This window comes from Leptosomus discolor, chromosome 4 (genome assembly GCF_034619465.1).
Source record: "Leptosomus discolor isolate bLepDis1 chromosome 4, bLepDis1.hap2, whole genome shotgun sequence".
NCBI classification, from domain to species: domain Eukaryota; kingdom Metazoa; phylum Chordata; class Aves; order Leptosomiformes; family Leptosomidae; genus Leptosomus; species Leptosomus discolor.
The window spans coordinates 47,052,666-47,079,935 of NC_141394.1; the positions used below are offsets into that span (position 1 = coordinate 47,052,666).

At 44.0% G+C, this 27,270-nt stretch overlaps 1 protein-coding gene across 1 annotated transcript; it reads right to left on the reverse strand.

Moving 5' to 3' along the window:
• Nucleotides 1-25,098, reverse strand: IRF2 (interferon regulatory factor 2). Its single transcript, XM_009956348.2, has 9 exons — nucleotides 25,023-25,098; nucleotides 23,956-24,063; nucleotides 18,508-18,607; nucleotides 17,717-17,893; nucleotides 15,634-15,680; nucleotides 11,570-11,681; nucleotides 8,017-8,181; nucleotides 2,786-2,832; nucleotides 1-1,367 (listed from the first exon to the last, which is right to left on the reverse strand). The coding sequence occupies exons 2-9, from the start codon at nucleotides 24,040-24,042 to the stop codon at nucleotides 1,056-1,058; spliced, it is 1,047 nt and encodes a 348-aa protein (XP_009954650.1). The 5' UTR covers nucleotides 24,043-24,063; nucleotides 25,023-25,098; the 3' UTR covers nucleotides 1-1,055.
• Nucleotides 25,099-27,270: the final 2,172 nt, after the last annotated feature.

Consider the following 27,270-nt stretch of genomic DNA (forward strand, 5'->3'; position numbering starts at 1 on the left):
TTATTAAAAATTTAACTATATACCATATTTATTATCAATCCACAGGATAATCTGATTGCTACATGAGCTCATAAAAGCTATTTCACCTTTACAAAATTAAAAAAAAAATGTGCCACAAGGATGTAATAACTGCTGATAACCAAGGACTGAATCTTAAAATTATAAATTTGCTGTAGAAAAGATTAAAAAAAATTATATTCACTTTAGAATTTTACTTTGAATAAAATATTCCCCTGTATAAAAAATAAAAAAGCTTGCTCTGGTTAGAATTAGAGTATTTTTCTTCTTCTTTTTTTAAATCTGGGAATTTGCATAATATCTCTGTAATAGGTTTCTTTTTTTTTCCTATTGTACCACGCAGCATTCAAGCATAGCAGATTAGAAACAAACATGAGAAAAGCAGTCTTAAAACTTATGAAATCCACATAGGAAGTTTTAACTTCCTTTCCTTTCCTTTCCTTTCCTCTATTCTTTAAAGACACTTTAGCAAGAATAGCCTTGGAAAAGAATACAGGTGGGGAGGGACCTTCAATGTGCCATTAAGTAGAGCAAGGTAATAAAAGGCCTTTCGTAAGTGCTTTCTTAATAAGGTGCAGAAGCAGACTGCAACGTTGCTAGTACTGCACTATGTACAATATTCACAATAGACTTTTCTTTATTTAAAAATATTCCAGCTAGTTCACATTTTCTCTTCCATTCTGAGGCTTTCAGTTCCATCACAGCCTTGACAGCAAGAAGCGCAGCAGCACCACTTCCCTTGTGGTCGGTTGGTCCTCTTATGAAAACACTGGAACCTGCAAGTGGGCCAAAGTTCTTGGGTTGTTTGCCTACACAGCAACCTTGGAAATCCGCCTGGGTTCAGGTTGGATACATACTGACGGCTGGAGTCCTGAGTTAAAAACACTCCGTCACTGGAGTCGGACACAGCAATGTTTTATATTGCCAAGGCTTTACCTTAGATTTGTCTCGTGTGCGTCAAGGGATGAACCTCTCCTAGAGAAACGTAAAATACAAAACCAAACAAAACAAAGCTAAAAAACCACACCGTCAAAGGCTTAGCAGCTCTTGACTCTCGACTGGGTGATGTCTGACGTCTTCTTGATGACACTGGCCCGCGTCTCACGGTCTGGCCGGCTGCTGCTTGTGGAGGCTGTGGACACTACTTGTGGCAGAGGGATGTCTGGGAAAGGGGGCCAGGAGCTGTTGTAAGGCAGTGGGCAGCTTTCCTCTTTGATGGTAACTTGGAGGTCAGGCTTGTTGGCTACAAAAGTTGCCATGCTGGGAAGCATATGAGAAGTGTTCCTCATTCCCAGATTGCTGAGATACTGTTTGCCTTCAATGTTTTTCTTCTGCCAATGAAGTCGTCCCTAAAAAAGGGAGGAAAAAAGAAGGGAAGACTGAGTGAATGCGACTTCGCGCAGTGCTCCGACTAACAAGATGAAGACAGGAACATCCACAAATTGCACAGGAATTACACTATCTCTAAAAGCCTGAGCTTCTAGCTGCTGGCTTTGGATGTCTTTGCTCTCAGCCACTTCTTCCCTTCTGAAGTCATGTGCCTAAACCTTGGTGGGACTCCAGCACTCAAGAGGTTCTGCCCACTCTTTTGATGGAAAATAAAGGCCTTATTCCCAGTACGACAGAGACAAAAATAGACATGGATGACCAAACGCTCAAGAGCTCCAAATGGAAGTGTCTCCTCCGTTACCAGAGAGAGCATCCTCCTGCCAACAGGCAGGCACAGAGACCCAAGACCTCTTGAACAGCACCACCCAAACTGTCAACACAGGTGAGGCTGCTGGGAAAACCACTGTCACTTGATGGTGTGTCCCCCATCACAGGGAGGAGGTTCGCCAAGGAAAGACGAGCATCCAGTCCTTTCCCCTTCACACATGCCACAATGGCATATTCTGTTAAAGGAGGTTTGGGATGTCATTATTGGCAGTCTACCTACAGGCTCCACCCTAACCAAGGCACAAGAGACAAAGTCAAGAGGGTTAGCTGTGCCATTACACAGCTGCACAGCCTGCAGTTCTCCAACAAGGAGGACTCAGAGGGCTTTCTGGGGGATACAGCAGGAGAGAGGTTTGCAAGAGGCCTTCTGCAAAAACGCAACTGGAGCACAGGGCATCTAAGAGGCCTCAGTGAGCCACCCCTGGCCTCTAAGTACTCATAGAGGTTGGTAGGTCTGGTCACTTGATGGCAGCCCCAAAAGAAAAGGTGAGCGCTGGTTTTGCATAGGTGCAGCTCAAGAAATGTTTGTGGGGTGGCTATTTTCTCCACGGATACCTTTCACCCAGCAATACCCAACTGACTCCTCGGGAAAGCTTTTTGCCTCACATACCTCAAACATTCAAGTTGCATTTCTACCATGCATGTAAGCATTTCCTCCAATTGTATGAGTTCACATGCCATTTAAGGAAAACAAAGTGAGCGTGCTTTCAACCAAGATAAAATACTCACTACCCAGCAATGTCACTGCATCATATTAACAAACTAGCTGGCACTGTCGATGGCCTTCCAGAACATCTTGTCATGCAAATTAATCTCCTTGTAGTTTGGACAGATGAGGAGGGAAGAACTTGTAGAGATATCCATTCGGCGACAACATCATCCAAACGTCTGTCTCCCTTGAACTTTCCTGGTTTGTTTTTCTCCCCCAGCTATTATTAAAATGAATACTTCACTGGTAGATAAAGTTGCAAACAAAGAAGGGGGAAGAATACCTCAGGACATTGTTCCTGAGACCTTGCTCCAAACTGCTAAAAATCCAGGAAACACTTACCTCTGCATTTTCTTCATCACTTGGAACGCTATCAGTCGTTTCACTTTCTGTCAAACAAAATAGAACAAAAATGAAACTCATGCTGTTCTATCTACAGTAGCAAAATTGAGCTCAAGAGGCCTGATTCACTTCCACCAAGTGGAAGTAAACAAAGCCAAACACCCAGAAAACAACAGAGAAGCATGGACCCCCTGCCACAGCAATAGCGATCCAAGTGCTATACAGCCCAGCTGCATTGAACAACTGCAGTAAATTCACATGGTTATCACAGTTAACATGGCTACACCCTGGAAAAGACAGCAACGGAGAGGGAAGAAGTAGGTTTGTGCTTTCTGGGCAGAGAGAAGAGCCTCCCGCAAGTGGGGGATGCCCCCTCTCCCTCAGTCTCTCTTGGCAGCTCCAGGCCTGCAAAGAGCAAAGTTCTGTCCAAATCCTTATTTTTATCTCCCAGCAAAACCAGCAACAACTCCACCCCAGAGGAGATAAGTGTAGTTTTGTTTCACGAACTGTTATCTCGGCCTGCTGCCTCAAGGGCTTGTTGTCACTTCTGGCATTTTATTACTGTTATACTTTGCTCTTGTTTTCCTTTTGCCACCCGTGCACAGCCTCCCCCCAGCCTACTTCTCAACCCTTCACTCACCACTCGAGCAAACAGAAATGCTACTATCTCCAGCTCCATCACCTCCCCTCACCACACACGGCCTCCCTCACCCTCATCACTTCAACCAGAGCGCAAACACAGGGGTGCAGCTCCAGCAGGACGGCCACCCTCCTGCAGCTGCATCCCTCCCCTGCAGAAGAGTCTGAAACCAAGGAATTTTGACTGTATTTTCAAGCCCACGTGTGTCTGAATACAGGTCTCCCAGTATCTGAATGTCAGGCTCCTTGCCCATGGATTGGTTGAGAGTGCCATGCCTCAGATACATCTAGACAGGGCACAAACCCCTCTTCTCAGGACTGGTCTGCAGCGATGGCTGCTGCCTTCAGCACAGCTGCCTGGTGCCCACACCCTCACCCAGAAAAGCAGAGGCCTGGATTGCAGGTGCCCTTCAGCTTGTGGAGTTTTGAACTACCATGTCCTGTTTCCTGGGAAGATAACCCTAGGCATCTATCAGGCTACCAACAGCATTTGGAAGAGGTCTTCCTCCAATACCCCAACCAGGGCTGAGCAGACAGGACTCATCCACACCCTAAGCCAACAGGAACACAGAAATTACAAGGCTGAAGGAACGATGTGATGAGTTACTGTAGTAGGCAAGGAAGCTCTCAAGTCCCAGTTTCCACCCTCTGGTCTGTGTTATGTGTTTTAGCCCACGCAGACTGCTTTGCACACCCCTGCACCCCTGCGACCATCAACCACAATCCTGCCTTCCCAAAGAGCAACCTCAGGCTCTGCACTGGACAACATGAGCACTAAGGGTTTATGGACTGTGCCTCATGGATCATGCCCTTGCATGTCTTCAGAGAGACTGGCAGCACCTTGCCCTTCTCTCGAGGTCTGGCTAAGCATCAGGTTTAGGCAGAGGGCTGTAAACCAATGGTCTGAATTGCTCTTTCAAACCGTAGGATCTAAACTGCACTCAAAGTCCTTCTGAAGCAGGGAAGCAGGCAGCTCAGCCACTCCAGACTACTACTTCCAAAGCCAGCACCTCCCCTACACCAGATCTCCACTGCAGCGTGCAGTAAGCAGAGAAGCAGTCCAAAACATTAAATCTAACTGCAAAGCCCTGTGAAGTTAACACTCTGCAGGGCTTCTCATTCACTGGCCCAGGTAAAGCGAGACATGCCAAAGTGATTAAGCTGACTAATTAAGTCATACTGAGGGAAGGAGAGGCAGAAATTAATCTGTGCAAAGGAGAAATGGCCCTGGAGATAGAATCAATAGGAGGAATCCACATAGAGACAAGAAACAGATATTCTTTGACATGAAGAAACATGTGGCAACAAAAAAAGAGTGATGCAGCTGAAAAGGAATCCATCCTTGGTGTTTATACATAACAAAATGCTGAGCAAGAGATAGCACTATAGTTAGCAAAGCCAGGGAAGCTAGCCACTCAGGCATGGAAAGTTAGAGAGGTTATTTCAATCAAGGAGGTTATTTGAATTGGTGTCAAACGCAAGTGGAGGTTGACAACAGCCTCGCTACTAAAAAAACGGATGTCACAGATGTCAGTGGAAATATGAGAAAACTCACAAGGGCCACTCGTATCATTTGCCTGAGTAACCTCAGAAAGGAAATAGAGGTGTTTTTGAAATAAACCAGACTTTTATAGGACAGCTGATACCCCAGGCTACTTTTTTGTTGTTGTTGTTTCAGAAGAACTAAACTAACTGTTCCTGCACAGCTGTTCTGGTCATACTCTTTCCTGCCATTCAGCGGTAGCACCTGACAGAGCAGGCAGCTCCACCCAGCAAACCCATGAGCACAGGGCCAGGGGTCCCATGGTTCTCCTGTACGGGTTTGTGTCAAGCAAGACAAAGCCAGAAATAGTCACAAGAGTGTCCTACAAGCTTCAGGGTTCTAACAAACCACAGACCTCTGTCCTCACTCCTGCCTCAAGGGCAAATGCATGCTTTAAAAAAGAAAAAAAAAAAGTTCATAGAACAATTCATGGTGGCAGGGACCTCAGGAGGTCTATAGCCCAATCTCTTGCTCAAAGCAGGGCCAACTACAGGACTGGATCAGGTTGCTCAGGGCCTTATCCAGTCGGGTCTTGAAAACATCCAAGGATGGAGGCAGGACAACCTTTCTGGGCATCCTGCTCCGATGCCTGACTGTCTTGTCTAGTGAAAAAGGTGTCATTTTTTCTTATATCCAGCTGGACTAAGTTCTCTTGTCTCAATTTATGCCTGCTACTTCTCATCACGCACCTCTGTGAATAGCCTGGCTCTGCTTTCTCAATGACACCCTTGCAGGTAGGGGCAGGCTGCTACGAGGTCCTCAAAACCATCTCTTCTCCAGGCTGAACAAGCCCCAGCCACTCAGTATCTCGCCACAGAATGAGTGCTCCAGCCCTTGATCATCCTGGTAGCCTTTCCCTGCACTTGCTCCCATTTGTTTATATCTTTCTTGGACTGGGGGGCTCAAGACTGAATGCAGTACTCCAGAAGTAGTGTAACTAGTGCTGAGTAGAGGAGGATAATCACTCCCCTAGATCAACTGGCCATGCTCCTGAAAGCTGGTGGTCTTCTCTTTGGCCAGGGTGCTCTGCTTCTCACATTCAGCCCACTGCCCACCTGCCTTTCTGCAGTGCTGCTCCCCACCCCATCACTCCCAGCCTCTATCGCTTCAAAGGCGCTCATTCTTCCCAGGCACAGAACTTGGCATCTGTCCTTGCTGAATTTCGTGAAGCTTCTGCTGGTCCTTTCCTGCAGTCTCTCCAGATGTTGGCCCTGCCCTCACGCATATCAATTGGGTGTCCCTCTCTTCTGCTCATTGATATATTAAATAGGACTTGTCCCAGGACAGACTCTTGCAGTACTCCACTTCTTATTGGCCTCTACCTAGAGTAACCACGGTCATCAAGAGCTGCCTTGAGATGCATTCAAAAGCATGTCTGTGGCATGAAATCATCTCTGTGTTATCTGAGTTACGGACTAGCAGGTCCTGGTACAAGTTAAAACAGCTGAAGGTCACCAGGATGCTAAGACAACATAAGGGGACAGCAGAAGTACTTCAGTCATGCCTCATTTTCCTTAATGCAGGCTTGTTGCATTGACTTTAGGGGAGGTAGCCCATGACTTGCTCATGTTAGGGTGGTTCTCCGGTCACCAGACCACCTCTCTCTATCATCCCAGCCCATGAAACCACCCTGACTTCCAACCAAGACAGTGACTTCTGTTTGCATTCCAAGAATTTAGAGCCTGTAGCTGAGGTTAAAAAAAAGCATCATTGTTGTGTTCACACAGACAGGAAAAGTTTTGCAAGAAGCATTTAGAAAGAGGACAAATGTTTCAAAGGCCCTGTTCCAGCTGCTAATAAGTTAAAGTACCCTCATCCCGCTGCCTTATGTTTTGCAAAGCCCTTCTAAATGCTTTGGCCATTACAGACTAAACACATTGGGAAGCATAATCGTTTATCAACATGTATGAGACTAACACTGGAGGCTAATCAAAAGAACATCATACTATTCACCCGGACCCAAAGATAAAAATTACTAAATACATATTTTATAAAAATGTGTCTGGAAGTCATTTCAGCCTAACGAGTCAAAGGCAAAACCATGTGTAAAATAATAAAACGCATGGGGAACAAGTAATACTTAAGTTTGCCTAAAAAGATGACATTTGTATTTCTACCCAGGCTCCTGAGTCCTGCAAGTTAGCAGCACATTAAAAAGGGAAGGACAGGTTGGATCTGAAACTTTTTCTATTTTCAAATGTGGCTTTGCCTTCTTCCTACGGAAATAAGGCGTACATGATTGCAGGGACTCTATAGAGTGTGCCCACATGTGCATTTGCGTCTGTTCCTGTAACAACTTCTGAACACACTGTCAGACTTGGATAAAGTATAAATGAGTGCCAAAGACCCTAAACTTCCTACCACTTTTATGAAAATAAGGAGCCAGACAAAAAAGAAAAACCATTAGCACCCTGACTCGGGGGGGAGGGGGGGAACCTTGTTATCTCACCCCTTTTTAGGTACCAGAGAATCCAGATGGGAGGCAGACGTTGGAAGCCAGATGACCACAGCTCTGCTGCTTTCAAGACCATTTGTTATCAGTTGCTACATGGCAGTTCTAGTCTGCAGACTATTTGTAACAAGACAGATCCACTGCCTCGGGGGCCCTCAGCTCCATGTCTGCACTACATACCATTAGTGCAGCCCTTAGCACTCTGTGCCCACTGTGCTAGGCACTGAGGAAACATACAGCAGAGAAGAACTTTAATTTTTAGTAAGTCAGGGTGCAAGGGGGACACACTGTATTTGCAGCACATCATTTCTACCACTGAAAATGCCCCTCTAAGAAAAGATTGGAAAAAACTCTCTGCATCACATCTAAAAAGGTTCTTTTTCTGTCAGTCACAGGCTAAAACCTGCAGATCTGCTGACTTGTTTCCCAAGGTGAAAGGAGTAGAGGACTGTGTTTCTGAGTTTCATTAAAATTGGAGAAGGCAGCCAAACAGACATTTCTGGATCTTTGCCAGCTACCCTGGAAGAGCCCCCATTCCCACAGTGTCTTCCAAACATTTCCAAAAAAAAGACTGTAAAGAAATACCAGGATGCTTACCTGCATAGGACGAGACAGGGGAGATCTGTAGGGGGTACAGCTGGCTCATGCTGAGGGGCTGTTCGTCGCTTTCTGTTGTGACCTCTACTACCTGGCAAACATCAGGAGGATTGGCCACTATCACCTGCTCCTCACTGCTGCCGTCAAGGTGTGGCTGTCCTACAACTTGGGGTTAGAAATAAAAAACTGATTATTTATAACACCTTGACCCCGCTGGATGTCTAAGAGCCTGTCCTTGGAGCCTGTTTGGTAATTGAGTGAGTCTTCAATACTGTCTCAGAACTGTCTTCCATGACCACCACCTGCTTTCAATGTGATTTATTTCATTTCCATCACCTTCAGAGACATTTTTTCCCCACTTGTGACAACTGAAAATGCCTAACTCTCCCCTGGCTCTCACATATAAAGTCCTTGAGTCCTGCTTGACATACCAGCTGTCCAGAGGCTTTCCCAGGGAAGACCAGAGCCAAACCCCTCCTCCACCTAGAAACGTGGTCTCACCAGGACATACGGACCACAGGAATCTCGACTAATCTGGGAAAGCATCCTCACCCAGCAAGCTGCCAACAGCCCATGGCTTCTGGATGCTCTCATGTAAATTATGCACCAGAAAATGAGAACTGGCATGCAAAAAACTGGCCACATGGTCATGTAAAACATGGTGGGACTCTGATTTGCACGACACGAATCTGTAAAAAATTTCTCCTCCAATTAGATGCTTATTCTCACTGATCCTTGCAATGCCATTGATGGTACATAGGAAAACAGAGTTGTCCCTGTAATCTTTAATCCCCATGGTCTGTGACAGAAAGATACCATTTCGTTAGTTATTTACAGAGGGTTTTCTATTCCCCCAGGCACATGGTATTTAATACCAAAGGAACATTATTTGTTTCTACAAAGTGAAGGAACCATGGATGCTTTGCAAGTGTCTTGAAATGCTCTGCAGACATCAACTGTGCCACACAACACCTTTCTGAAACAGGGGAACAAACCAAGGTATCAAGAAGTTACCAAGCAAAGCAAAAGCATGGTGAAAGCCAGAATCTTGCTTCTCTGGACCTGCTTCAGACAATTCCCTCTGTCTTGTACAACTTCCCTATCAATCTGAGCAGTATGAACACATGGCAACCGCATTAATCCAGCACGGAGCTGAATGCCACTAGCTAGCTTGGAAGAACACATGGGGATGGAACTGTCTAAGGATGGCTAACCTGAATCCATAGTTGTCCAAGAGAAAGGGAAGGGCTATAGATATTCTTTCCATGGGACATAAAGCTTCAAAAGGAACAATCTTCACACAGACAAATTCTGTACAAACACGGTGCTGTGTTGTTAGAAATTCAGACAATCCATTTCTTTCTAGACCCATGATAGGAAAAACATGTAGGCAATGAAAGACAGAAGGAAATTCTTCTGTTAAGTGACCTAAGTACTCTAATTATTAATTTTAAAAAAGGCAAAACGTAGCATCTATTCCTGGATGAACTAAGATAAATATACATCAATGCACATACATACATACACAATCCATTCCTGCCTTCTATCTTCAGATAAGGGTAGAATATAACTTTTTGAAAAAGAAAAGTGACAGTTTTTTCTCCCAGGGAAAAGCTGTATGTGTATTTTATGAGACAATTCCAGCATAAAGAAAATTACATACATACTGGATAGTCTTTTTTTTAAAAAAAGTTGAATGACTACAATTACTATAATTTTGTTCCATATATTTCATTTCCACTGTATTTTACTCTTCCTGGGTCTGAAACAACCGGGTTTTTATTGAGTGGGGTGCAGGGGGCAAGCACACACACACACACAGTTAATTTTTATCTGGGAGAAACCAATATTGTGCAACCCTGTCATGGTACGCAGGCCATCTGCAGTGTTTTATCTTTCTCCTCAATACCTGACAAATTCTAACCCACCCCAAGAGATAACTTGCACAGCAAAACTTACTGCTCACTTGGGCAATATGCCACAACTTTCCCGTGAGCTGCACATATATCAGAAACATTGCAGGTGCTGTTTCTCTTTCCTCCCCTCCAGCTGACTTCCCTCCTTTCTGCACAACAGACCTATTTTACCCTTTTGCCCCTGTTTACATTAAAATCCTACTTGCAGTCCTAAATAAGGACTCCTCTCTCTGGTCTGGATAAGCAGCACACTTCACAAGCCATTAATAACAGTCACCCACCTGAGCCTTGCTGTCCTACCCCTGAAAATGGATTATGTGAGTCCAGAGAAAAATGAAAGCCCTTAAGGTGCAAATTCAGTTCTGTTTCTCTGAACCACTTGCTTGCTTTCCATTCTTAGATGATGATGTTGCCCCTATGGGTCCTGTCCTGTAAATTACTGAGACCTTCTAAGCTGCAACATGCATTCATCTCATCATGAAATCAAACAGGAGTTCGGGATACACTGTACTCTGATGTTAGTGGATGTTCCAAAGACTGCTGTTATTGATCTTTGTTTGACTTTAAGACTGCAAAATAAAGCAAAAATGTATGAAGCTTCTTCCCTGGGACTGCATATTAGCCTTGGGGTGTTTCAGATTGTTTATGAGTCAGTCAGTAAACAGGAAGCACTAATAGCACTACAAATCTTCAAGTTATAAAACCCTCTGTAATAGTAGGAGCAATAATCATGTTCTAACACTCTTATAAAGCAATAGCTGATTAAATGAACTGCCATAAAGAGAGGAAAACTACTTACAAACTCCTCAGCCACTGAAGTACTTGAGGGGAATGACTATGTAAAGCCCTGCGACCTAAGAAATGGGCATCAAAACCAGTCACTGCTCATAATCTCTGCCATCTCTCCAAGCAGAAGGCTAACATATCTTTGAAACACTTTTTTGTCATATATAGAAGTGGAATTCTAGACAAAATCGTATATGGGTCACATTTCTAGGAGCCCTCACTGTAGTGACAACCTCAGCCAAAAAAGAGCTGTCAAAAACCAGCCCAATTATTCTACTGAGAACCAATTATTCACATGCTGAGATGACAGCTAATTCCTAATGTACCAGTTTCTAAACGCTGATCTTTGTTGTTAGCTCAGTGATGTTAAGAACTAACCCTTCTACTGAGGTGCCAGTAAAAAGAACCAAGTTCCTCCATTTCATCTGCAGGTTTAAACTCCCAAATAAAACGGTAGCCTATACAAACCTCTGCTTTGAGCAATGGGAAACCATTATCCGACTGCAGTTTGACTCCCACGTGACACTGGCTATAGTCTCCTCATAGCTGAGGACTACCCGGTGGAGTACGTTCATGTCAGGAAAAGGCACCTGAGCATGTCTTTAAGTGCTCTACTCTCAGGGGAACCACTACGCTGCCACAGTACTGCTCGCTGTCTCTGCAAGGTGGCGGGGCTGATCTGCAACCAGGACCTTGTGTGGCTTGGGCTAGTGAAAAATGGGTTGGCCTGAGTGCAACCATGGCGTTCTCCAAATTGCAAAATGCTGATGGAAAGCTGGGTTTGGCAGAGTCAAAAGGGTTTTTGAAGTCACCTGTATGCTCAGCATGTAAGAAAACATAGGAGTACTTACCTACAAAGTTCACTGTACTGTCAACTTCATTTTTTATACTGGAGGACAGGAAATAGTCAGAAGTGACATCATTTAGTCCATTAATCCCAAAAGATGATTCAACTGGCTCTTGCTAGAATGAAAACAGTACAGTTGGGTCAGGTTTGATTTATTTTAGGACCCTGGACTCAGTTCATCTCTTTGTTCTGAGATGGTAATAAATCATATCACTTCTGCCTGCCATGTACCCCCTGCTCTCAGCTAGACATGGTCTTACAACAAATACTTTGGTTCTCTCAGAAGAAGCCAGAGTGTACTCTGTTTCCAAATCTGCTTTGAAATGAAAGCTATTTTTAGTTTTCAGATTTAGAGTGAGCCTTCAAAGAGCAAGAAAATAGTGTGCTATTTACTACAAGAGATTATCATTTGGAACAAACAAGGAAGAAACACTGCTTTAAAGTGATACTCTATTTAATATTCATCCTCATTCCCTTCCAAACACGCTGTTTCTTAATGCTCTCTGAAAGGAAGCTTTAGCTTCTGTACAGCAAATCCTAAATTCTAGCCTTAAATTTTCCTCTGTAACAAGCCTGAAAGCAAACCAAAGTGTTTAGACTAAATACAGCCTTTTAGATCACGTCCTAAACATTACCACAGGGCAATACTGGGAAAACACCACCTGTTCTACATAGACTAAGCTTTCCACAAGACGCATCCCTGTAGGTCTGGTACACTCGAGCAGGAATCTAAAAAACTCCCTTCAGAACAGACACCAAAAGGTTTAATTCCATAAACTCAGGATTTCTTTAAAAAGCTATACCCATTTAAAGGATATCTACAGGTCCAACCTCCTCCCCGGTATTGGCTGCCTTATGGGGTTATCGGTTACAAAGTCTAAAGTCTTCTGCTCTTACTCAGGGCTGGCCATGCCAGCACTGCAAGGGAAGTTCTACCTTGCTGCTGACCCAGAGACACCCGCAGTGAGGTGCATAGCTGCCAGTTGGATCTGACGCCATGCCCTGCTCATTTCCACACTTCTAAAACATTTTGGAGAGGGCAGGGCAAAGGTGAGCTTCAAGACTTGTGGTGCTGGCCTTTCACGGCACTAACTGTACAAACTGTTATCACAGGCACAAAACCCTGAAACCTGGGGACAGTGTGGCAGGTCTTTCCTGGATGCCACATGCTGTGATTATGATCCACTCAGAAAGAGCTGTCACTTCGACACAAGTCTGCACCTTCCCAACCATTAAGCAAGGCAAACACACACCGTGTCCCAAGGCCCCTCTGCACATCAGAAGGGTGGAAAGTTAGTGTTAATGGCAACTAGGTCTTTGCTGAGCTGCACTCATTGTGTTGACCCACAGGCCAAAGACCTGGACAGCCGGCAAAGATAAAATTAGCTGATATTGATCTATTGGGGATCAGGACTGCAGAGACAGGTTAGGGCTTTGCACTGGAGACCTGTGCCTCCGGCGCTGTGCAATGCCCCAGCAAACACAGCAGCCCCCATAGAAATGCTGCACATGCAGCACCTTGCTCACTCAGCTTTACTGAGGCTTGGTTACAGAGAAGTTTGTTTAGTAGCCCGTTTCAAACTGCAGAAACAAATAGCGTCCTGGAACTGGGGTGATGTTGCCAGACCCACAAAGGGCCTTGGACACTGGCACAGTTGGTGTTAAATCACCTAAATTCTCAGTGTCCACATGTCCAGACTAAGCTAAATGCATGCAGAAAGGTATCACTTAGATTTAAAAAATGTCTCAATGGAGAGCTGCATGCATAGTCAAAAGGATATGTCTGGGACAAGCCAGAAATTAAGCCTCAGGCAGGCAGTTCAGTCCTTTGTTTCAAAAGGAAAGGCCTATTTTTATCTGCGCTACTCAGATACTTACGGCTTCTTCCCATTGCTGAGAATTCATTTTTTAATGGAGAGACCCCATTTGCCCAAAGGCCCAGTGGCAGAAGGCCAATCTGTGAGGTGGGAAACCTGCTCGCAGCCCCCCTTGCTAACATGGAGCAGCAATTTGCTAAGGACCAAATGAGGACATCCATGGGGACAAGCAGTGAGTGCCCCGAGCACCCTGCTCAAGCTCAGCAAGGTCTGGCAGGGCTCTTCACTAACACCAGTGGTTCCTGTGGGTGCCACCAGTGTGCGGCAGCAGCAACAGTGCGGAGCTCAATGTGAGACTGTGGCTATGCTGAAGTCACTTTGCAGATCCGCACTCAGATCCTCAGCTTCTCCTTCTGCTGCTATTACCCCATCGCAGTTACCACGCAGATCACGGAGCAGCCTTGCACTTACCTCCACTAAAGAGAGGTTTTCAGGCTAATTGCAAGGCATTCGATGTAAAACACACAACTTGGATCTCAGGAATTCACGTCACCAAGCAAAGCAATTATAAGCAGCTTTCAATGCTCAGAAATGTGCATTTGCATTAATTCATCCACCACCCTTCTCTGCTATTATAGACTTCAACATTTAATAGTCAGTCTAACAGTAGCTGAGCATGGAAGGAGCATCTGTTTTATAATCCAGGCATATCCGCAGGCCAGCTTGTGTACACATTTGTCAGAATAAGGGGGAACAGACAGGAATACTACCTGGCCCCAGCTCAAACCCTACAGGAGCTAAGTGGCCGTACCATAGTCGGTGGCTGGTGAGCCATATGTTCGTAGTAGGTATCGCCGCTAGGTGTTATGTGCGGGAAGCACGGCCAGCTCAGCTCACTGCTCTTATGTTGCCTGGCCTAATGCTTCTGTGCAGGTCAGGGCAACGGAGCTGGAGGAAAGTGCTCCCAAAAGCTGCAAGTATCGCCCTGCCAGCACCTACTCCCAGGCATAACGCCACATGTACTTGTCTGCCAGGCATCATCACTGGGACTTCCTCGGCAACGACTATTTGTGAGATTAATTTTAATGGAGCGGACAAGATTGTTCAAGCACCTCTACAGCTTTTCAGGCATTTACTGTTTTGACTAAAAGAAAGACTATGAAGGAGAGGAATGGCAATGTGCTGCTGCCAGGTTTGACAGGCATCACACGTTGCTCTGCTCTGACCAAGGCAGTTTACTGGCTCCCTCCGAACACAGGCTGCCCTCAGAGTCATGTTATACAATCACACGTGGGCTGCACGATCCAGATAGGATGGTTAAAAAGTGGTTCCTTTACGACAATTTAAAAATCACAGCATTCTGACATGTAACTCCACAAGTCCCAACCGCCAGGACAGCATCTGCCTTCCAAACCTGATTTCAGTGGAGGAGTTTGCCCGGCCTGCCAGGTTCACCTGGCTCAGAGTACCTCCTGGCCAGCGGGTGCAGAACCAGCGCCCAGGCGTGGGCGGCACAGCCCTTCACAAGCGAGCAGTAGGGGACTGAGCTGCCCTTCTGCTGCAGACGTTGCTGCTACGCGCAACCCAAGAACACCGAATTTACTGAAGACTGAAAGTCTGAAAGCTTTGCAATTTGATTTTTGAAAAAATGGAAGGCAAATCAAATCCTGCCAGTGTGTAATACTGACCACCTTGCAGAGGCAACACTATGCTCTGTAGGAAAAGCTTACACCAGTCTGGGTCTGTGCTCAACAAGCAGAAAGCTCAGGCAATGACTGAGGAGCTTTACAACTGAGGTCTTCTAACTGTCAAAACATGAGCAGAAGGTGCAGCTCTGACTCCCTCTTCTCCCCCTTGTCTGAACACAAATGCATTTCCAGTGCCTTATGCACAGAAATTAATTGCTTCAAAAGGTAGCTCTATTGTTCAGAAGCATTCCTCCCATTAATTACTGTATTTCTACTTACACAGACAAACAAATGGCAACTGTATTGCCGAGGCTGCCAGTTTTCCAACCTCCAGGCATTGTAACACAAGGGCTGTGTCAACTGATGACGTCAGTCATGGTTCTAACAGCCTTCACATTTTTAAAAAAGAAACCAAACATCCCATGTAACTGTAGCTACTTAACCAAACCACAAGCATGAGAGATTCGCAAATATCCACCACAATATACTATTGGGGCTATTAAAAAAAATTTGCAACACATTGTTTTCACAAGCTCTCACACTATTAAACAGCCACTTCTTACCTTAATTTGTTTGAATTTGTCATCCTTCTCGGACTTTGTTTTTTTTCCTGCAATAACAAGAGGAAGATTTCTTAAAGTCCTGTGTGCTGTGAGTTATCCTTCACCCTTTCTGTATTCACCAACAAATAGCCCCAAAACATGCCTCAAAAGGGCAGCGCCTCCTGGGAAAGGGAGAACACATTTTGCTTAATTTTGAAACCTCCCTTGAGGTCTGGGCAGTCAAAAATTCACCTTGAATGCCTTGGTTTTGTGTTTTGTTTTTAAAGGGCTACCAAAAAAAACCATGACGGGACTGAGGAAAGCAATGGCAGCAAACAAATCAGGGTGAAAAGTATGGAAGAGTGACAAACTAAGCAACAAGAGCTGTTAAAAAAAGGTGGAAGGGGGAGGAAAATACTCTTAAAGGCAAAAAAAAAATCAAAATTTATGTCTCATCACATTTGTGACACTCTCACTGTAGCTATAGGAAAAGGGGGACTGTTCGTTGATATAACATGAAAAGAGCTTACAATAAAATTCAACAAATACTTTTGTAAATAGTTGCAACCTGAGAGGGGGGGAAATATATATTATAATTCATGAAAAAGTGGTTTACGCAATCATGCTGGACTTCAGAATCCAGAAAACCACACAGCATATGACCCTCACAAAATGTGTGCCTTGGCAGACCCAGTGTTGCTGCCCCTGCTCTGACGTGATGAGACCCTGCTGTGGAAGCTCAGACTTGCTGGTGCAACCTCAGCTCCATCCCACTGTCCGCACAGATATGTCCCAGGAATTTCTCCCATCTCTACTACAAGATAGCACTGAGAATTAGAAATGTTTGCAGCTGAATTCTTTTGCTCTCACTCACACATAAATTTAGCCACATGCCACGTAGAAAGGGCATGTGAGAATATATACAGGGCCCAAAATATGTCAGAGTTCTATGGTAACTGGACTTGCTGCAGAATCCTCTCCTGCTACAGCCCCCATCTCCAGAATCTCAGCTTTCACGATGAACTTTTCTAGTTCTTACTGCTATTAGAGGAACCTACTGCAATGGGACAGGTTATAGTTCAGGGAAATGTGCTTGAATGTACAAAATACACCATTAACAGGAGACTGGAAACACTTTCAAAGCAAATGTTCTACCTTTTGCAGATTGATCTCCTTTTCATAGTGTGATTCTGCCCGCAAAATGCCAAAGTTCATCACCTGCAATCACACTGACCTTAAACTGAAGATGTGCCTTTTGCTTCTCAATTTAAGAAAATAGCAAACTGAGCTACAGGTGAACTGAACTGGATTTCAGAGGAACATCGTGCCTTTGGTTTGCAGGTTATCTTTTTGTCCAAAAATCCTAGACACCAGAGGATACCAGAGGACTAAGGAAGCCACCGTTCTACTCTATAAACCAGTAACGAAGCCATAAGGAAGCCAATGAGCCATAAAGAAGTCAGTGTTTCTACTCCATAAGAAACTAAATGCTCATGAAATTGACTTTGCAGTTAGGTCCTCTCTAATCCCTAAATTTGGCGATTCAAACATAGTTTCCCATCTCACCATTATCACACTGTGGGGGCTGGTTTCGCATGGCCTAGTGTAGCTACATAACTAACAAAGTGGTTTCACAGTTTACTGTTCTGAGCAAGGAGTGTACTGCTCTGGCTCAGCTCAACAGAGCGCCAGTTTATTTCTAGCCTTGCTTGAAATAAGATACCAAAATGTCTGCCACCGTATTCTGAATGAGCCCTACTGTGTTAACTGCGTTGATGCCTAATATCCCCCTAATCGCCCTCCTTGACTGAGGGAGACCTGGGACTAGCATCTGAACTCAACTCCACCGGCTTTAACAGAACTAACACAATTTACACACATCATCAGCTTGGGGGTATCACATCTTGCTGATCCTCTGTCCAAGCAGCTGGCTCTGTTAACTGAATGTAGCCCATTTTTCACTCAGCTGTTCCTAAGCTCTGGAGAACATCTGGATAAAATAGTCCAGCTTCGCAGCAGAAGTAGAACCAGCACATTTTGCAGGCCTCAAAATAATAACAATGCCCCCAACACCATTTTCATGTTGACAAGCTCTCCCTTCTACCTTTTTTGGAAGGTCTTTCAGATAACGGCAGCATCCGGTACACCCTGAAGGCATTGTTTCCTTTCTTTATACTTTTGTCCTTCACTTCTTCTATGTCAGGCAGGGAGTTCATAGCACAACGGAAGTTTGCCTTCCACGTCTTTGGATCAGGCTTATCTACTCCTGACTGGTATTTTCCTACACAAAAAAAAAGAAAGTTAGGCACACATGACGTTCAATTGAAAACCTAAGGCAAATTAATAACAGCATAGGTTAACGTCAAGATATCAGCCTTTGGTTCCCATGACAAGCATTCAAACAATAGCTGAGGTTGCAAGAGAGTGTTGTGATCTCATTCCCATGCACATTTCTAGAACACATGATGAACAGTTTCTGCTCAAGAAAGATTCAGGGCGCTAGAGATCAGATGTGACTCCACAGCAGTGAGGAAAAGCTTGCACAGCATCTACCTTTATTACATCTGGTTCAAATCCATAGAAAGGCATAAAAAGCCTAAGGGTCCAAGTCTACAAAGTGCTGAGCATGCTCTACTCCTAACAATTTTAAACCAAATCTTGTTAACATTTAAATCAATTAAGTTTTACTATGTTCCTCAATGCAAATGAGTTATGGCACTTCAACAAAGCTGGAGAGTATCGCAGGCCTTCAAAAAAGCACTCAGCCTCCCACAAATCTAGACACTTAAATTCACTTTCTGTGTTACTAAAAGTAAAGAGAAGCAAGAAGGAAAACGTAACTTTAAAAGGGAAAACAATGTGAAAGTCTGTCCTGCAGAAAGACAGTTCCAATACCTGTGTGAATTGCCCAGTTTCTAAATAAGGGAGCATCTTTTTCAACATCCCACCCATGTCTTGCGGCATGCATCCAGGGAATCTGAAAAATCTTCTTCTCCTGGAAGGGAAAACAAACAGGAAATGCCAACACTGATTGACTTGAGGGATCTTCTGATGACTTTAAGTCACTTATTTAAAAGCACAGTTCAAGCATCTGCAAGTGTTTTGCTTCATTCTAACCCAGGGCTGCTGTCATTGAAGTCAACACGAAAATATCCACTGGCATCACTGAAAGCAAAATACAGGCCTAAGTATTTGAAATACTCAGAAGCCCCTTCACAGACATGAGCCTGGCTGCTTTCCAAGCTGACACACGGATAAAACATGCAGTACTACACATTTCTAAACATTCAAACGAAGGCAAGTCTTGGCAGCACAGACACTTTTATGATTATAAAAATCAAATATGAAACTAACCATAGGAACAGAGCAAATTCAAGGGATTTAGAATTCAGCCAGTAAAATACTAGCATGGTGAAGGAAAGGAACTTCTCAAATTCATATGCCAAGCAAATGGGCATATGAATATATCAACTGTAAACATCTGTCCAGTGGGGATAAAAAATACATGACACCCATGTGAAGAGATGGCATTGAAGATATTTGAACATATTTTAATTTAGAAGCTTTAGGTCAAAGAGAAGTGCATTTAAAGCAACCCAAAGGAAGGCTTTTTTTAAAATTAATTTTTTAACACACAACACGTAGTTAAACCAGGGCATGCTTTATGTGGTGGAAGGATAAACTGATTCCCAAAGGGAACAGAAAAACTCACAGAAGATACGACACTGGTGACTATGAAAGATGATAGTTTTGGGATGCAGCTTTAGCTCTGGGAGCCCAATGGCTTTCAGAGCGTGAACAGCATGTTTCCTACACTCCTTTCCACAAGCACTTAGCACAGAGGATCCTGGGCCAGATGGATGCTGGGTCAGATGGGATTTTATGTCATACAACATGGAACAAATTCCTATGTACTGACCTACAGGGCTGCTTCAGAACTCTTCACACTCATTTCTGCAAAGCCACACAAAAGGAGTTTTTCCACGTTTGTTTTTCCTCCCCTGTTGGCGGCAATGCATCTTATCTGGCCTCACATGCAGACATCTTGGGCTACAAACAATGCCACTATAGGTTTACATCCACTTCTCAGTCTGTGAAGAGAAAAGCACTTCCAGGGCAAAATGCACCTTTCTCCTGAGGCGGCCACCTGAGCTATGCCAACTGAACTGCACCCTAAAAGAGCCTATTTCTCTCCACTGACTATAATCAACTCTAGACAGGCAGCTCTCATTTAAATGACTGCACTGTAGAAGTCTGTGGTCGGATGAGATGAATCCTTTGTCCTTTCCCCTTCCTCCAACAACCACTTTTCTTCCTTGTCTGTCTGGTTAATAGTTCACTAATGTCAAGGTAAGGTATATTTCCCTTCCTTTCCATGTGATCTTTTCTTTTTTGAGACTGCATTTTGTGTCATCCTTCAACTCTTGTCTTCAACCCTTTCTCTCATTTACATTCACTTGTTCAGTATTGCATTCTTCCCTTCTCGCTTGGCTTCATCCTTTCTTTAATTTGGTGAAAGCACAGATTTAACACATTCCTCATTCTCCTTCAAGCCCTCACACTCTCATTCTTCCCCTTAATCTATTCCCATCACTTCTCTCACGTGCCTTTTGCCTCCTTACTCTTCCCTCTCTATATAGTTAAATCATATTACAGAGATGCTCTCACCTTTCCCCAAGTAGAAATGGCCTAAAGAAAGTCTCAACTCCACTACCCTATGGTCCATAGCACTACTGTACTCATCAGCTTCCTTGCCTTCACCCTCCCACAGACTATAATGAGCACAAAAACCCCCTCATACTTCCATAGAAAGCAATTTCTGTCAACAAGAACTTTAAGAATTGATCAGATTAAAAAGTCTTATCATGCTTGGTGTTGGGGAGAGGTTTGAACAACGCTACACAAAGCTACAGAGGTTATACAACAGATTTCATATTCCGTATGATAATTCAAAAAGTTCTACAGAAACTAGCAGACTGAATAAAACTCCAGACATAGCATCCTGTCACCATCAACCATGCTCACTGCTTCAAAGGAAGGTACCAGCACACTCTCAACAGCAGTCTAAGTGTTCATTACAGTATTTCTGTTCATGACAGAAAGTTCTTCATAATCCCAGATGTCTTGAACCACACAGAGTTATAGCAAATTATAATATAAATAACACAATCATAGAATCCACATGTATTATAGTTTCAGAACACATGCTACAGATTTTCTCATCAACTATCAAGTATCTAGTCTTCTCTGAAATCCTGCAAGACTGCTGATTGCAGCAATACCATGTGGTTGTGTGTTCTGCTCTAGTTTACCTAGATGCTTTCTATTTAAATACTAATTTTTTATTTCACACATTATCAAATATTTACCTATATCCTTCTTCAGTTGCTGCTTCCTAATAATGACCTTAATAGGAAAAGGCTCATCAGTGCTTTCTCTTAGACTTGGAAAATCATGTGGTATCTGGTACAGCACTCCATCACCGGACATTTGTGTAGGAGTCTTGTGTTTCTATTAAAAAATTAGCCTCACCCAAAGTCAAAAGCACTATCCACAAAACTTTTGCAGCATAACAGGGTTTGCTACCAAACTCCAGTGGGGACATCAAAAGGCAAAAGGTGTCACATTCTTAGATACAGGCAGGAACAGGAAAATAGTATTAAATGCTTGCAACCCTAGTGTTGCAAAATGCTCCAAGCAGGCGAATGAGCGTGAGATCGCATACCAGCTAGGAAGTCATAGGACAAATTTTAAATAGCAGCAACTGTCTGGAGGGTAATACTCCAAGCATCCGTCAAAGCAGCAGGTTCCTCTTAACTCCTGTTACAGCTACTCTGAATGTTTCCACTCTAATTTCCTTTTCCAGATCCATGAGGGACACTGACCTCTCATTATCCCCCTCCTCACACCACCTCTGCCCTCTACTGAACTATGTAATTTCCTTCACACCTCCCAACTTTGTCTCTCTGGGAAGGTAAAGAATTTTCCTCCTTCATGCCATTCAGCAGGAAAGCATTTTCACCAGGGAGGTACACAAGTATTCATTTTTTAAGCCCTACAGAGAGGGGTCTGTTCCAGAGGGGAACACAAAGCAGGAGGTATAATGTGATCAACGGACAGTAGGGGAAGCAATTAGGTAAGTCAGCTGTACCTGATTTGTCATTTTTAACTGAGAGAAGTCTAATTCCTTTCTGAGTCTGGAAAAATTCCCCTAGAAGAGACAGCCAATGACAAATGCAGAATGGTAATACTTTCTTTAGTATTTAAATCTTACTTCCTTAAAAGTTGCGCACACACAGGAGTGCCATTCTCTTGCTAACCTGACCCACCTTCTTTTCTGTACTATAAACAGTTCTTTACCAAACTCTGATTAAAATACACAAATCCCAAAATCCTACAGCCTCCAGAGTCAATTCCGTGGGTACAGAATGGGCTGTGATACACATGACACTGTATCATTGATTCCACGCATGGTCAGGATTTACAGTAAAAATAGAAATATTTTTGGTTTAATGATTCATTGTTGGAATGAATGTTTAAACATTTTTAAATAGAAACGCTCAGAAGTGCAATTAGCTTGTTGAGCACAACAAAGGCAACCCAGAATGATGCCAAATCAAAGGGCAGAAGTGGGGAATTGGAGTTTAATAAACCTCAAGGCAGGCCACTTAGCCTGGTAGGAGCCAGGGCTTTGTTCTAGAAGAAAAAAAAATTCAAAATACTTTATTTGTGAGACAAGCCTTGGTCAATATAGAATATGCTAACTAAGGACAAAATCTCCTAATGACTCCTGCATGAAAACAGTTTATGCCAGCAGCATAATGCAGAAAATGCTGTAACAACACGATCAGAGGGCTGCAAACAGTAAACAACATGACGTGCCTTGCAAACTGCCTTTATGGGCTGGGTGGGCTGAACTTGGAGGAATGAAGCCCTTAGCACAGTGGCAGCATTTTCACTCTGCACAGCAAAGGAGGCAAGTACATTCCTGGGGTGTACCAAAAAAGGTTACCTACAGATAACATTGTATTTAAGAGTAACATGCTCAAACCTGAAATACTGTGCCCTACTAAGTGCAGAGAAAATATTTCAGGATTGGGCAGCAGTGCCCAGCAAAGGACAGCAGAGATGTCAGCAAGACTAGACCTGACACCTAAGCAGAGCTACTCAAAGAGAAGAATCCGTAGGGATCTGAACACGGGACTCAAATTACAAAGATAACAGTAAAAACTGGTCTCTTCTTCCTCTTCAGCTGTGACCCCATTATGCAAGAACAAGGACCTACTCAAATTCACAGGGCAGCTAACTAGGGAATGGATAAAGCAATATTTATTTACCCAGCCACAGCATGTGAGAGTCACTGATGCAGGAAGTTCCTGAGAAACAAAATTGGTAGCTGAAATTTAAAGGGCTCCTGATAATTTTATAGTCACAAGCATTTCTAGCTTTGAAAGCTGAAATAAAAAGTAGTAATCTTAATTGCCATTCTTTAGCTCTAAAAATGAACACCTGAGCACCACAACTACTGCTATAAGGAGGACACCAGACTAACTGATTTAGTGGCTTAATCAGAGTGGCAGCTCCTATGTTTCTGCACCTGATTTTGTGCATTTCCAACCATTTTGATAATAAAGTAGCCTCTGCAGCCAAAAGTGCTTCATGCTTTTCAGTGTGGCGAATTACTCCTGCATACAGCAGAATGCACGCAGTACTTCCAGAACTTTTACTGTTCAAAGTCTCAAATCCACTCCTTGGTTTTATAGAGCCACTTTTAGAAAAATTCAAATTGGGCACCGACATTGGAGCCCATGCTTGTGCTCTCAAAGTGTCTAGAGCTCTCAGTAAGAGCTCAGGACCAGGAATATTAGGTTTGGGTCTGGCAGGGTAAAAGTTACCCCATTTTTTCCCAGGTTGGGAAGTATCAGAGAAGTCACGCAAGTCTGGAACAGGAGATTGTTGCGTCAGCACAGAGTCTAACACAGAATAAGCCTTCCATCTCAGGAGAGCATTTTGTTCTCATGCCTCTGATGCTACTTGGTGAGCAATCTGTTCCCAGCTTGAAAAAAAACATAGCGGAGTCTCCAGAAACGCTCAGTCCAACAACAAAGAGCTGGGAAATGCTTTCAAAGGAGCCACAAATCCACCAGGCCAAAGCAGGGCACCTCAGATCTGGCAGGCAAGGCTGGAGGAACAGGTTCAGCAGGAAGCATTCAGCTTTGCCCTTCCTCCCCATGTCACCCTTTTGAAAATCAGGAATGAGCTGATTTACCTATCCAAACCTCAGGCACTGCTATAAAGTCCCTCTTCAGCACACGTACACACGTGTGCATGCAACCCCCTTACCTTATTTAGCCATTTCAGCCCCGGTATCCTGTTGGAATTGATTTGCTCTTCCAGCCAGGGGCGCATTCGCATTCTTTCGACAGGCATTGTCACCCACCCGGGAAGGAGCTGCAGGGAACAAAGGACAAAGTTACTTGTTTTCCAGGCAAAACACCGAGGCAGCTCCCCCATCTCTGCACAGTCTTATTAAAGCTTTGCAGGCATCGAACAATTACAAATATTAACAGTAACTATAGATCTGTGCAGGAGCCTCCCCTAACAGCAACTGAGATGATAAAGCCTTCTCTATGGCAGAAAACACTCTTCTGGTACACCTAGATTAGGAAAACCTTCACCTGAAGAAGACAGATCATATTGGCAAAAGTTTGTCTGCTGACACAGGCGGGATACCAGAGGCCACAAAGAAAAACAACTATGTTCCTGAAGAGATCTCTTTTTGGCCCACGTACCTGCATTTGCACAAGACCTTTTTTTGCCAAGAAAAAAAAATGTAACCAAAAATATTCACATGCAGGAAGCAGCGCTGTACTAGCTAAAATGATGCACCTGCTAACCAGAGTGCTTTCAAATGGCTGTTTCTGTCCCATAAACTTGACTAAAATTATGAAAAATACATTTTACATCACCGCAATTTATCAGACCACTTTGGTTCTGGCTGAGTAGTCTGACCTCCTCCCTCCAGCTTTCTCTGATCAACCCAGTCACTGATTTTTTAGCTGCTATTTTACATTTCGATACTGCTTAGCTAGAAAGCGAGTGCTTTACAGCCCCTTCAGCTGCACCAAGCCACACTGTATTATTCAGTTAACACTCCAACTGACTTCTTTTTTTTTTCTCTCTCTCTCTCACACACCCACGTGACCCTGATGCCACTTCCCTGTTTAGAGCTGTAAATTATTGACATAAGAGTCCAAAGTCTTGAACCCAAGGCAGAAAATTTTAAAAACATTAACCTATCTCAGGCACCACTCTGAAAGCACCAACCGGCACTAGATGCAAATTAAAACATGGCATTAAACTCCCATTAAGCTGCCTACAACCCATTATTTCCATGTTCGAGTACTTGCATTTAGGCTGCTGCTTCTCCTTTCCCTCTCTGCACCGGGCTCAGCTCCTTCCTCTCTCCTTTGTTCTTCACATCTGTGTTCTCTGCATCATTCTTAACTTCTCTGCTCTGCTATTCTTGTCACCTTTGATCTTAAAAAAAAAATAAGAAAGAGAAAAAAAAAGAGTAGGGCACGTATTTGAAAGCACACAGCAATGACACAAATGTAAATGGGTTTGTTCTTGCTTCCTATGGGAGTACAGGCATCAGATAGACTAACAATTAGGCAGTACCAAGCCCACACCCAGCACAAGAGGAAGAAAAACGTTCAAAGTTTCCTCTCATTGCTCTGAGGACATGTATTTCCTGAAACTAATAAGGAATTAAAACCTGAGTGCAACAATAAGGTTCTTTGATGTGTTCAGAGAATTTACCAGCAGCCATGCTCACACTAATCTCTTAGCAAACATCCTGGCATTTCATATACTACTGTGTGGAGCTGGTCACTCACGTTTCAGCTGCAGCCTTTTCCAGTTACTAAGAATTTCTAAAATAGCTCAGAAAATGGTTGCAACTACTCAGCTCTCTTTCAGGTTCACGTCAGACATGAAAAAACAGCCAAGCCCAGAACCCAACAGCGGCTGAGCCCTTGTGCAAATTCCCTCTCTGTGCAAGAGGGAAGCTGTTTTCTGGGCAAGGGTAATGCGGGTGCAGCTTTTTTGGCCCCCGGGATGGTGGTGAGCAGCCGGCTGCGCTGCTGCAGCCCCTTCTGTTTGGCACCAATGATCCTCACCCAGGTTGCAGAGTGTGTACAGGAGATCTGTACCACCTTCCCCTACTACACATTGGGTCAAAGCTGAAAAATGCAAATGGCAATGAACTAAAAAGCATGAGTAAATATTTATTTGTCTGTCAAGGAAGAAACAAGTAGATGCAACGATCATCATCGACGCATTTCTTTGTAAGGGTATCTTTAAGTATACATGCACTTCAAGACAATTCCTGGAAACACTGTGCAACATCTTCAGCATTAAATATATAAGTGCTCCCATTTAGCAGTGGGACTCGTCTTGTCTTCTGGGTAATGAGCCCGTAAGACAAATTTCAAGCCCATCTGAATGAACAAATTAGTCAGAAAGCAGAAAAGTCATCTTGAAGGCAGCAGCAACGAATCTCACTTGGGACAGGCAACACAGAAGAAACAGAAGCTGCCTTTGTGCAAAAGCAATGCATTTCAGGAGATGAGAAAGCTGCCAACATCGCTACTACAAGGAAGCCGTTCTTGCCCAAGACAGCATGGTTGAGCCAGTTGTCTCTTCCTTCCCACGTCACTGCGGGCTTCCCCAGCTGCTCCCCTGCAGATGCTGTGGTGCTCATCTCCTTTTCGGCACCCTGGGACTCCTCTGGGATTAGCACCTGCAGCAGTCAGCACACACCTTCACATCTATCATCTATACCAAGGCAAATTAATCCAAGGTAATTAGAAAAGAGGTTTGGCTTTCAAGAAGGGAGAAGTGGCTCCCAAGATCTGTTTATCTGAAAGTAAAACCAAACCCAGCTAACAATAACGCGCAATGATGTCCAGCTGGAGAGAACAGTGGGCATCTTCTGGGGCAACATCCTTCACAAAGGGGAAAGCACAGGATGCTTCTGCTCATCAAAACACACCCTGTGCTCCTCTAAGAGCACGTGCTGCCAAAAATAAAGCGTGATGTCTTCACAAGACACCCCCAGACTTGTCTGCCTCAGGACAGCACTGACCACGTTGGTGATAAAATGTAGTGGGCTTTTTGGCAGTTGCACGTCAACAACATCCTTGTGATGAAAACACGAAGCCAAGTCTATCAAGTAACTGCCTATGGGAGATGAAGGTGCCACACCTGCCCTCCAGAACTCTCAAATGCATGATACAGTTGTACAGAAAGAACATCAACTTCTGCAGTGCCTTGAAAACAGCCTGTGTCTGGCCCTATGCAGGGTTTAATCGGATGCAATTGGGAGTCTTATTCTCATGGCTTCAGGTGGGAGAACCTTAAGTCCATTCATCAGTGAGCAGCGGGACAAACACCTTCTGCCATTAAGAGTCATTCAAATTTATTCAGACTTTTGAAATTCTCCAAAATAGGCAGCAAAGGCATGTAAAGTTTCAGGGACCATCACCTAACACCAAGCCAGCTTCACCTCAATTAGAATACATTAATTATAAAACAAACCTACAGAGCCAGCAACTAAGGTGAGCCATACAAAACAGCAGGCATGCCAAGTTCCAG

Excerpts from the sequence above, each read along its gene's own strand:
- IRF2 (XM_009956348.2), bottom strand. The coding sequence starts at position 24,042 with ATGCCTGTCGAAAGAATGCGAATGCGCCCCTGGCTGGAAGAGCAAATC. Across the intron at positions 17,894-18,507 it reads AAACTGGGCAATTCACACAG|GAAAATACCAGTCAGGAGTA; the intron begins GTATTGGAACTG and ends TTTTTTGTGTAG. Across the intron at positions 8,182-11,569 it reads CAGTACAGTGAACTTTGTAG|TTGTAGGACAGCCACACCTT; the intron begins GTAAGTACTCCT and ends TCTAACCCCAAG.